The 12,572-nt window shown below is 37.3% G+C and overlaps 1 protein-coding gene and 1 non-coding gene across 3 annotated transcripts; one reads left to right on the top strand and one right to left on the bottom strand.

Moving 5' to 3' along the window:
• Window positions 1–2,867: 2,867 nt before the first annotated feature.
• On the bottom strand, window positions 2,868–2,967 carry LOC142541239 (small nucleolar RNA Z266). Its single transcript, XR_012819303.1, has one exon. It is a non-coding gene; the product is annotated as a small nucleolar RNA Z266 (small nucleolar RNA).
• Window positions 2,968–3,832: 865 nt separating this feature from the next.
• LOC142540144 (putative UDP-N-acetylglucosamine--peptide N-acetylglucosaminyltransferase SPINDLY) lies at window positions 3,833–12,009 on the top strand. Of its 2 annotated transcripts, none has more exons than XM_075646088.1 (18): window positions 3,833–4,283; window positions 4,691–5,117; window positions 5,917–6,078; window positions 6,180–6,355; window positions 6,453–6,528; window positions 7,028–7,156; window positions 7,372–7,491; window positions 7,575–7,643; window positions 7,740–7,821; window positions 8,266–8,360; window positions 8,694–8,758; window positions 9,213–9,411; window positions 9,600–9,794; window positions 10,187–10,281; window positions 10,391–10,526; window positions 10,650–10,867; window positions 11,025–11,152; window positions 11,266–12,009. In XM_075646088.1, the coding sequence occupies exons 2-18, from the start codon at window positions 4,716–4,718 to the stop codon at window positions 11,718–11,720; spliced, it is 2,802 nt and encodes a 933-aa protein (XP_075502203.1). In that variant the 5' UTR covers window positions 3,833–4,283; window positions 4,691–4,715; the 3' UTR covers window positions 11,721–12,009. The 2 variants fall into 2 exon arrangements, with proteins under 2 accessions (XP_075502203.1, XP_075502204.1); XM_075646089.1 differs by having other exon boundaries at window positions 3,833–4,294; window positions 4,701–5,117.
• The last annotated feature ends 563 nt before the right edge of the window (window positions 12,010–12,572 follow it).

Raw genomic sequence — 12,572 nt, 5'->3', positions numbered from 1 at the left:
TCAAGAAATGAAAGATAAAGTTGAATTGATCAGGAAAAGGATGAAAGCTGTCCAGGATCGTCAAGCCAGTTATGCTAATAAAAGGCGTAGACCTTTAGAGTTCCAAGTGAGCGATTATATTTTCTTGAAAGTATCACCATTCCGGGGTACTATGAGATTTGGACATAAAAGGAAGTTAGCTCCGCGTTATATTGGTCCGTATATGATTGTTGAGAGGATTGGCACATTGGCTTATCGTTTGGACTTGCCGCCGAGTTTGTATTTGATACATAATGTGTTTCATGTATCTATGTTGCGGAAGTATGAGCCAGATCCGTCTCATATCTTGAATGTCGAGGATGTGGAGTTGGACAGTTCTCTTAGCTATGTTGAACATCCTATGCAAATTTTGGACCATTAGGAAAGACAGCTCAGGAACAAGACGATTCCATTGGTTTTGGTACAATGAAGTAGGCATGGAAGAGAAGAATCTACATGGGAATTAGAGGCAAAGATGCGACAAGAATGACCTCATTTGTTTGAGAATGTAATGAATTACGCGATGTATTCTGAATTTCATATGTATTATAAGATGTAATGTTGTGGATATCAGTGTTGTGTTTGTTAGATTTCGAGGACGAAATCTTTTATTAGTAGGGGAGAATGTGAGGCCCAATACTTAAAATAAGCCCAGCCCATTTCCCATTTTTATTATAATCACCCAAACCATTTCTATGAGATAGCGTACATCAAATTAGAGTTCTCTTCCATTCCAGTAGCTTTCGGCCCTTCTTCGTGACTTTCTGCCTCAGCCGCGTTGCTCCGTTAGAGGCTGGAGTTGAAGTGCAGCACCTAGCCATCTTCTTCCTTCAACCTATTAGCTACTTTCCTGCCATGAATCGGTAGGTGACGAGCTCGATTTGGCTTGATTTCCAGCAGCAGTGCGCGTAGCTTCGATTCGGTTTTAGGTAAGCTTTTGGCTTCGAATTTTGGTTGTTCTTGGTGTATTAGTTTATAAAAGTGAAGAATTGAGATTTTCCCCTAATTTCCAGCTAGGTTTCCGGCTTGAACAGTATTTCCGGACAACTTGTTCCGGCGAGCGACCTTTGCGAAATTAACGTTGTGCATTCTAGCTTTGAGTATTGAGGTATTAAGTTTGAAATTCCAGATTTTGAAAGGTTATATAGGCTGCCCGGATTTCGAATTTTAACTGAGAAGATTTATTTTGGTTTAGTCGTTTGATATGCATTGTATTGAAGTGTATAGCGAATTTATATTGTAGGTTTTATCGTTGGACGAGTTCATTCGATAATCCTTAAGAATTTGCCGTGGTATTGTAAGTTGCTATTGAGGTACGTTCAAACCTCTATCATTATAACGCTTATATTGGCGTGTAAGAATATTCGGTGAATGCTGTTTGCTATTATGTGCATTGAATGTTTATTTTGATGCATTCATACATTAAATATATTAACATAACATATTGAGCCTTTACTCCTTTGACGACTATTTATGTTGATTCTGTTGAGATATTGAGACATCAAAGGGACGAGTGGGTTAGAATTAGCCACATTCCCAGATGACAGCTAGGGACGAGCGACTTAGCTACTCGCATTCCCGATGCTACGTGCATGGACGAGCGGCGATTTGATGCTGCATTCCTAGGCACGGGTGGCCCTGTTACTGTCGATGATGCTATTTGTTTGGACTCCATTTGGTATCCGTTATTCGATTGTTACCATTCATGCATTGCATTAGCATTTACTTGGTATTATTACATGTCTTTTATATACGTCGTAATTTTACTGGTTTGTCGTACTGGGGTCCGATCCCCTTTTTCTTTTGATGTTGTGGTTGTTTTTGATGCCATAGCAGGCCATTCCAGGGGTTTTGACGCGTCTGATGGAGCGTCAGAGAGTGGTACACAGTAGTCAGTTTGTTTGTGTCAGAGTTCCCAGATATTTATATATATTATTCTGGTTCGATACATTTGCCAGGAGATGCCCTGTGTAGTTGTATGGTGATGTTTTTATGTTGTTTTGGATTTTATTTGTGGTTGTTGTGACTAGTCCTAGCCAGTGCGACTGTATGATGTTTGTTGGATTGGTTGTGAAACTGATGTTATTTTCGAGCGTATATTGTTATTGTTGTGTTTTGAAATTTTTGGGATGTCATACTTACAGGGAGGTCATGTCGAAATTTCTCTAGGCACTAATGAATATTTTAAACTTGTTTTCGCTGCTTACACCATTTAATCCTTGATGTGTGATAATTAAATATTAACTAATTGGGGGCAACAATCTCGAGAAGTCCCTTGGCATTATCAACATGAACCCAACCGCCGGTATTAGGAAGAACATGAGCCGAGAATTTCCCTTCCGTTTCGTCGATCCTTTTGGAAAAAAGGTTATTTAGTTGCTTTATAACGTATGCATTCCATCTGTCGCTCTTCTCTGCACACACAATGGCTATCTCCATGCCTTTGGGTGTATTCTCCAATAGGGCCAAGTCATCCATTTCTCTAACATTGTACATAGAAAAGGCACGTTTTGTATTAACACTAAACAAGTTAAAAGGTATTCAGCAAGACATGATTTTGATTTTATACCCGTAAGAATGAAACATCTGGACAGCATAAACAAACTAGTAGATTTAGATAGTTTTAAATAGAAAATCAAATTCACGAGCTGTTTTTCTCTTCCAATTTTTTGAAAGATTTTGAGAACTTTGAAGCATAAATGAGAATTCTCGACAAGGTCCGATAGATTAACATCCGACCACAAGTCAGAGGAAAAAAAATTGAATCGCAAATTAAGTAAAAATATTAATGAAAATTAAAATACAACAAAATAAGCTACAATACTCAAAAAGCACAAAAAATTGATTCAAAACGGCAAGTCAGCATATCAATAAGCCTCGTATTTCAGCTCAAAGAGATGATTCATTTCACCTCTCATACATCTAATTTTCTCATCATTCTTGCCGCAGAAAGAATAATATTGAAACAAATTTGGCAAAAAATTCATGTCCACAGCCTGTAGCTCAGAAGCATTCAGGATAAAACCACTTCGGATCAATAAAAATCATGTAATTCGAGGCACCGGCATAACTATTTATCCCGGGGAATCGAAATTTCAGAGAAGAATAGAGATCCGAAAGAAATGAATAGGTTCGTTAAGAAACAGGATGTGGTAAAATGGAATTCTGAAGAAGGAAAACCCTTGAAAGAACGCCATACAAAAACGCACAAGCACACTCGTACGAACAAAACGTGCGTATTTCATGCGCATGTGCGCGTAGATGTTTGATATAGCGCGGCTATGACTCAAAACGCTTCCATGGGATACAATGAAAGGCGATCTTAAGAGCTGCGCTTACTGTAAAAATGGAAGACAATCAAACCTAAGAAATGAAAACCCTAATTTCCAGGTATCGACGAGTGTGGCGATGTGAGAAGAGGAAGTGGTTCTGTTATATAGACGGAGTTTTAGGTCTAATATATGGGCCTGATTAGCCCGATAATGGCCCAATATTGTTACAATCTATTGGGCTTTAGTGATTGGTGGTATTGTGGTTTCGATGTGAAGGTAAGGATTTGATTTGCTAGGAGGTATTTAATATGTGAGAGAATGAATTGGAAATACACGTCCATTTTAGATTTATTACAATGGATTTGAAATCGGTGAGTTCAAATATAACTTCTATGTTTATCGAAAAGGATTTTACATTTGCAATCCCGTCACCAATTATTACTCCCAAATCCGATCTTCGGTACACGATAGGCCCATTTGCCGCTATCACATGGGCCAACTACAAAACCCGTCGGACGTTTTTCAGTAAAATAATAATATAATGCATATAAATTGGCAAAAAACCTGCAGCTTCTTCAATGGGGTTTTCTCCAATTATTGAGTGAAAATCTTATGGTTTCCGGTTGAGCTACATTCTCTGTATATTATTTCCCCCCCTTTTCTTATATTGGGAACAAATATTTGTCATACTCGAGAGGTCTGATCTACAAAAATAAAATCTTGGCTGTTCCGGGGACGAAACCCTTTGCTTCCGAGTCTGATTTATGCGCAGCCCTTTTGTCTTTGAATAAAATGGAAGCAACCACTTGTGATGGAATGGAGTGACTGCTTTGGGATTTCAATTTTCTGAAGGGAAAGTTTACGTCCTCTGAACCAACCTTAATCCCTTCTTGTTGTGCCGCCTTCCCCCTTCCTCCCAATTATGCAGCTAATGGGCACTCATTGTGTTGGGAAGTGAAGGGGGGAAACCTACTTTGGGCACTATTAATTTAGGTAAGGAGAAAGTGCTCGGTTTTTAATGCTCAGTAGAAGTTGTTTTCGTTGGTGAAACTCGGGGCCGACCAAGTGAGATGAGTGGCGCGACTAAAAAAATGATGTTTGTTTGTGTTGAGAAAATATAATTTAATTTTCGATGTCCCACACCCTCTCTACTGAACTGCATGAAATCCGATGTCTCCTGTTTACTGAGGAGGCTATCAAATCTATTTTGGTGCAAAAGCTACCGACTTTTTAAAATTACTCATCAGATTTAAGTTTATTAACCGAGTGCTTACCTACCAGTTGCAGGGTTCGGGCGTTGGCGGAAGGAATATTTTCTGAGTTTGTATCTAGGAAACATAGCTTTTGTAATGGTTTGTCATAGTCTTGTCCGTTTCTTACTGTTCAGTGTCTTGTTTTAGGAGTCTGAAGTTGTTATTTACTTGAATGGGGTCAACTGAAAAGGACGTTGGCGAGGAAAAAAGAAAAGAAGCACTTGATGGCCAGGTTTCTCCAGCGCAGCCTTTTCCTGAAATCAGAAGCCCTCTGGGCAACGGCCCTGTCAGAAAAAGTATCGAAGGGAAAAATGCCTTATCTTTTGCAGACATTCTCCGCTCTAGGAATAAGTTTGTGGATGCACTTGCTGTTTATGAGAGTGTGTTGGAAAAGGACATTGAAAATGTTGAAGCTCACATTGGCAAAGGAATTTGCCTGCAGATGCAGAACTTGGGTAGCCTTGCACATGAAAGTTTTGTCGAAGCAATTCGATTGGAACCCCAAAATGCATTTGCTCTCACACATTGTGGGATTTTGTTTAAAGACGAGGGTAGACTGGTGGAGGCTGCTGAGGTATGAAATCCCAACTGTTGGTGCTACTTGACTGTTGCAACATGTCACTTCTCCAATTTTGTTTTGGTTGCCCATATTAAATGTCGACGCTGATCTTGCTTAAATCTTAAACTTGTGTTAAAAAATTCTATCTTTGGTAGTCATGTTGGTTAATTGGTGTAAGAGAGAATTTATTCTCAGTGTAAACATGGATTAGTTCTAAAAAATTTAAATCGTTATATTTTCGAATTATGAGAGGCACAGTAAAAGCTTGTAATTTATGCTAACTTGTGATCCTATGTTTATTCCCCAATCTTGCTCTTTGTCCCACATTGAGACCATGTTTCAGTTGCTTCTCCTCCCAAATATTTATTTTTCATGGGCATTTGGAACCAGTTGCATTTCTTCTTCCCAATTGGTGGGATCAATGTCCTTGTTGCCCTTTTGGGTCGAATCCACCTGTTATAAGTCACTTCCAGAGTTCCAGTATACAAACATTATTATAATTTTATTCTTTTGAACCTTATACTTTATTCTCTACTCTCTTTGTGATTAATAATAAATGCACTAAAATGGATTTCGTATCTTCATCTCAATTGAAAATTAATTTTCTCCCAATTTATTCTCTAGGAGCATCCTTCTTGATTGTGTGTAACTGCATGATTATGTTCATTTTGACTTGTAGTTGGGAAGCTCCTGATAACTACTAGATGTTTAGAGCATTACTTTGAAAAGCTTGTGGTTGTCTTTGCAATTGGAGCTTGCCTCAAGCTGTGAATAAGTAGGCTTGTTTCATATTTATAAGCTGTCTGCAATACAGATGCATCAGAAAGCTCTAAAGACTGACCCTTCCTTCAAGCTAGCCACAGAATGCTTGGCAATCGTACTAACAGATCTTGGAACAAGCTTGAAGCTGGCTGGTAACACTCAGGCGGGAATACAAAAGTATTATGAAGCTATCAAAATTGATCCACACTATGCTGTAATTCCATGTTTCATGTTTTCCATTTTGTGATTTCTAATGAATTTCGATCTTTCTGCACGGCCATTCGAATTTTAACTCTGCCCCCTTTTCATGTGTAGCCAGCTTATTATAATCTGGGTGTAGTCTATTCAGAAATGATGCAATATGACACAGCCCTCAGTTGTTATGAAAAAGCTGCAATTGAGAGACCCATGTATGCTGAAGCATATTGCAATATGGGTGTTATCTACAAAAATCGAGGGGATCTGGAGTCAGCTATTGCTTGTTATGAGAGGTTTGCAGATTGTTATTATCATCTTTTTTTATTAATTTGCTGAATTTTACTTTCCTCCAAATGATGCACTGAATTCTATTTCTTAATTTGTATACAGGTGCCTGGCTGTCTCCCCAAACTTTGAGATTGCAAAAAATAACATGGCTATTGCATTAACTGATTTAGGCACAAAGGTGATTTCTAGATATTTTTACTCATTTATGTGTTTAATCAAGTCCAACAATTATTTTACAAATATAAATAATTAGTCAGTCTTTTTCATCATCCTTTTATCCTAAATGATTGTTTTTTTTCTTTTTCCATCTCTTGGGCACTTAACTGAAGCATGATGATCTTATATTTCCTCAATATTTGATGTCAAAATGTTGGCCAACTGAAACTCTTTTGACTCCATTTGGCATTATATGTCATGATTTGCTGTTTATGTTAAAATATTTTCTCATATAGGGCCTCAGGAGTCGGGTCTAACAAGGCTGTTTTTCAGTTCCTGTTGTGTATCTCTAAATCAAATGGAGTCTTTGAATTAAGCTGTTATGGCCGCATATTAAATGATACTATCTGGTTGATCACTTTACAGCTAGCATATCAGTTAAACATACTATACTGTTTATGAATTCAGCAAAGATCCTTAAGAACACTTCTTGTGATTATTTGGAGGTTGCTACTTTGCAGGTTAAATTGGAGGGTGACATCAGTCACGGTGTGGCATTATATAAGAAAGCTCTCTATTACAACTGGCATTATGCTGATGCCATGTACAATCTTGGAGTTGCATATGGAGAAATGTTGAAGTTTGACATGGTAATTGGAAATAAAATACATGGACAAGTTTACCCTTTTAATGCCGACAGACAATTGTTCTTGTAACACTGGCAGCTAATTTGAGATGATAATCTTGAATAAGACACATTTCTAGGATTTTTTTATATTTGTTGTTTTAGCTATTTGATTTATAATGAGTGGTGTATCTTCTGATTATCGTTTATGTTTATAAGTAAAACATCCTTGTTATGCAGGCCATTGTATTTTATGAACTTGCTTTCCACTTCAATCCCCATTGTGCAGAGGCATGTAACAATTTAGGAGTGATATACAAAGATCGAGATAACCTTGATAAAGCAGTAGAGTGTTATGAGGCAAGTTTGGCTCCTGCATTTCTTTCTTCATGAAATATCTCACATGCTTACCTTTTATTGGTATAATACACATGTATTTACAGATGGCATTGTCAATCAAACCGAACTTTTCCCAGTCATTAAACAATCTTGGAGTAGTGTATACTGTCCAGGTTCTGTATCTGTAGTTCTCTTCATATTTTTTTTTTCTTTTTTTTAATGGAGAACATGCCTGGTTGGTAAAACTGTAACTCTGTCACTATATTCAGGGCAAAATGGATGCTGCTGCGAGCATGATTGAGAAAGCTATTGTTGCAAATCCTACCTATGCAGAAGCATATAATAATTTAGGTCCCTTTCCATCTTCACTTCTTCTACTTGAATGAAGTACATAATTTTTTGTTTGGTTAACTGTGCCATCATATTAAGTCTGTTCCTTGATGATATCACCAAAAAATTGATACTTCTAGAATTATACCACCCATGAAAAAATAAGAATTTGGATTTGTATGGGCAATGTGTACTGTCATTGTTTGTTATGTATTTGCGTGGGTGGATATTGGGAAAATAGAACCTACTCATACAATAGTGCTTAGATATGCCTGGTTGGTATTCACCTAGCATTTTTCATATTCAAGAGAGAGAACTATATACAGAATCATGCTTTGAATTATCTAGTTGGTCATCAGACTCATTCATGTATGGAATCTATTGCCTTACTTTTGGGAATTTTTGAATCCCTTTCTTATCAGCCATACTGCTGTGTGACATTAAATTTGTAATTTTATTCTGCAGGGGTTCTCTACAGAGATGCTGGGAACATATCTCTGGCAATTGAAGCATATGAGCATTGCCTCAAAATAGATCCTGATTCACGCAATGCTGGACAGGTTATTCTGTTAGGTTGTTAGTAATTAGTAAAATCATGTGGTGAGCCTTTGCATGTGATCGTCATGGATCAATTTATGCTCTTTTTATCTTTTTTTTCTAGCATCAGATGTGGCTCTTTTTGTCTGGTGGTCCGTATACAGCTGTTGTGATTGTTTCTTGTTTTGACTTGTTATTGGGTACTTGGATTGTGTTCTTTCTACACTGACCATTCAAAATAGTTGTTAATTACTGCTCTTAATAGTAAAAGCTTCTGCTTGGGTTACATTTGCGATTGATCTATTATTGCTTTAGTCAATCGAATTCCTAACATCACCTTTACACGTATCTTTCAGAATCGGCTGCTTGCCATGAACTACATAAATGAGAGTAGCGATGACACGTTATATGAAGCTCACAGGTAAAACATCTGACCATAATTTTATAATTTGTGTTCGCACTGGTGTACAGTATTTGTAGAAATAATGGTTGTCGCAGAAAAAATGGTTAATCTTTCAGTATCTCGTCTTTTTGTGGGGTATGTATTAATTCAGTGACAATGTAGTAAGAACTATTTAATCTTTGATTTGATGATAGATGCATAATAATTTAATTATAGCGGCCTTTTCTGATTCTCAGCAATTTTCAATCATTTGTACCATGACCTAGCATTGATGTGTACCTCTGTGTCTATTCAAGTGTAGTTGGCACACATGTGTGGATGTATGCATTTTTTCTGTATGGATACCGTTTTTACATGAGAGTGGACATATATCTCTAGTTAACACCGTGATAGGTTGGATTATCCTTTTGGTGTTTGGTAGCATGGACAATTTTTATTTTGGGGTACTCTGATTTGAAATGTGCAATTGCAGGGATTGGGGTATGCGCTTTATGAGATTGTTTCCACAGTATACATCATGGGACAACCCTAAGGATCCAGAAAGGCCAATTGTGATTGGATATGTGTCTCCTGATTATTTTACCCATTCTGTGTCATATTTCATTGAAGCACCACTGATTTATCATGACTACGTGAACTACAAGGTGGTTGTTTACTCGGCAGTTGTAAAGGTATAGTTACTTCACCTTACTCCCTAATTCAAAATATCTGAGTTTCTGGTCATTTTTGCCGAATAGAGTAGTGTGTTGGTTTTTTGCGATGGCCAATTAGTTTCTGTTTATGTGCTAACAGTTCAAAAGCAAATCTATATTCTCAATTACGTTTCTTACTTTTGAGATATTCCTTTGTTGAGATGCAGGCAGACGCAAAAACTAACAGGTTCAGAGACAGAGTCCTAAAGCATGGAGGGAAGTGGAGAGACATTTATGGCATCGATGAGAAAAAAGTTGCGAGTTTGGTTAGGGAAGATGAAATTGATATCTTGGTGGAACTTACTGGCCATACTGCAAACAACAAGTTGGGGATGATGGCTTGCCGACCTGCGCCTGTGCAGGTATCTCTGAGCAATTGCCGACTCCATTTTTCTGCTTTTATGGTTTTGGGGAACTTTTATTCAAAATTGAGTTTGAGAACCTTAGGTAATATGATTTTTTCATGGATGGGAATAAGTTTTTCATACATTTTGAGAATCATAATCAATGGAAAATTTTCTGTTAGACCTGTTTAAGTCAGAATTTGGCGAATGCTGTAGTTCCTAAACTTCTTAAGTCCCTTCTACTAAATGCATCATGCTTCTGACTTTTGAAAGATGTTCATATAGCAATCTTAGCGCGATGAAAGTTAGTGACCAGTATAACATGACCAACTATTAGGTTTTGACATGATTTATCTTTATTCCCTTCTATTTACTCTCACTCTCTGATTCTGAATGACTTGGCTCTTTAGGTGACTTGGATTGGCTACCCGAATACAACTGGTTTGCCTTCCATTGATTATAGAATCACTGATGCTCTTGCTGACCCCCCTGATACAAAACAAAAGTAACTGGCTTTGTCAACTTTTTTTTGAATTTTTCTGTTTATTGGTTCGGAAGTCGAATCCTTGTTTTAGTTGAATTAAAATTCTGTGCAATTCTTCCATGGATGCCAGACATGTTGAAGAGTTAGTTCGATTACAAGAGTCCTTCCTTTGTTACACTCCTTCACTAGAAGCAGGGCCAGTGTGTCCAACTCCTGCCCAATCCAATGGCTTTGTTACTTTTGGTAGCTTCAACAATCTTGCAAAGGTATTGATAAAACCGGAGCAAGTGTTTCACTATTGGTAAAAGTGGAATACACATTTTCACATTTATTCGTTAAATCATGTCTTCTCTCTCTTTTCATTTTTCAAAAATTTTCAAATACACCAGATTACACCTAGAGTGCTTCAAGTCTGGGCAAGGATTTTATGTGCAGTTCCAAATTCCCGGCTTATTGTGAAGTGCAAGCCCTTTTGCTCTGAAAGCGTGAGGCTTCAATTTCTTTCGTTGTTGGAAAAGTTAGGTTTGGAATCACAACGGGTTGATCTTCTGCCTTTAATTCTTCTCAACCATGATCATATGCAAGCATACTCTTTAATGGACATCAGGTATGATCTTTGTTTTTTTCTGCCATATGATAGCTGGGATAAATTAAGTTTGCAGTTTTGCTTCTCACTCCTTGCTACTCTAGCTTCTATTGCTAGATTTTTTCAAATGAATTGCACATTTTTCTTGATGTTAATGACAAACTCTTTCTATTTCTAGCTTGGATACCTTTCCTTATGCGGGGACAACTACCACATGCGAGTCTCTATACATGGGAGTTCCATGTATTGCAATGGCAGGTGATGTTCATGCTCATAATGTTGGTGTAAGTCTCCTCAACACGGTTGGTACGTATTTTTCCATTCGAACATGATTATGCAAGCCCTAGCAGGCTAGCACCCTTTGAAAATGTTGTAAATTGGTTGGATAAATCAGGTTGTGTGTTGATTAATACTTTCAGGATTGAGCAATTTAGTCGCCAAGAATGAAGGGGAATACGTAAAACTGGCTCTACAGTTATCCTCTGATATACAGTCCCTCTCAAGCTTGAGAATGAGTCTCCGAAATCTCATGCTCAAATCTCCCTTATGTGATGGATCAAAATTTACGAAAGGCCTAGAGTCAGCCTACCGGTGCATGTGGCATAGATACTGCAAGGGCGACGTGCCATCTTTGAGGCGTATGGAAATGATGCAACAGAAACAGAACATTCGTTCACAAGAAGATGTTTGGGGAGATCCAGATGTCAGATTCACCGACCCAGTGAAGATAAATAATTCTGGAAATGATCCCCTTACTCAACCCATCAAGGCCAATGGATTTAACATGGATCCATCTTCCTCCTTCAGCACTTCAAATCGAGAAGAAAATGTGTTGTCTAGAAAAACAACCAGTAACCCAGGCAAGTTGAGCTGACCTTCAAATGTTCGATAATTCCTTGAATTGAAGATGACCTGTGAATTATGAACGAGCACCATATCTCGGATTGTGTGATGTGGTAGAATTTGGGCTTAAATTGCTTTGTGGGGATTGATAGGAAATACTCAAGTAGATATTTGTATTTGGTCAAGGTATAAAATTTAGTGCAGGAACATGAAAGTTTTAGAGCCAAGGGCCTTCTACTGGGATATATTATTGCAATTCTGCCGGTTTCTGTAATGTATAAAGTTGTGCTTTTATTTTTAAAAAATTATTTAAGTCACAACATTGGGTGATGTCTGGTTTCTGCATTTTGAACGTCTTTTGTGCTCACCAATTTCTGTTTTATTTTCTCATTTGTCTGTTTTATATTTACCAATTATGCTAAATGTCTTCTTTTTTTCTTTTTTTTCTTTTTTTTTAAAGTAATGTGGAAATTAAATTAAGTCTCAGCCTTACAATTGTCTAAAGTAATGTGAAAATTAAATCAAGTCTCAGTCTTACGAATGACAATCGTGTTCACAAAAACCAAGTATAAATGCACTGCTCCACTTTACTAGTGGATCAGAAAATAGATTCAACAAATTACACTTTATTAGTTGATTGATCATGTAAAAATCCTAATAAATAATATTAATACTTATGATATACTTTAATTTCTCTATGATGATTCTAGTTGACCCATCATTTTTTGATTATCCCGTTGACCAATCACGGGGCCAGACTCCAGAGGTGGAAGTGACGTGTTTAGGTGTGGCGCAGGAGCAAGTGCCTCCATTTGAATATCATCTTTTTCAATATTTGTTTTTTTTTTTAAAAAAAAAACAAATTAATCCAAGAAACACGACT

The sequence above is a fragment of the Primulina tabacum genome, chromosome 3 (genome assembly GCF_025594145.1).
Source record: "Primulina tabacum isolate GXHZ01 chromosome 3, ASM2559414v2, whole genome shotgun sequence".
Taxonomy (NCBI): domain Eukaryota; kingdom Viridiplantae; phylum Streptophyta; class Magnoliopsida; order Lamiales; family Gesneriaceae; genus Primulina; species Primulina tabacum.
Note: the sequence above shows the minus strand (reverse complement) of the source record. Positions and strands in the feature narration are given on the sequence as shown.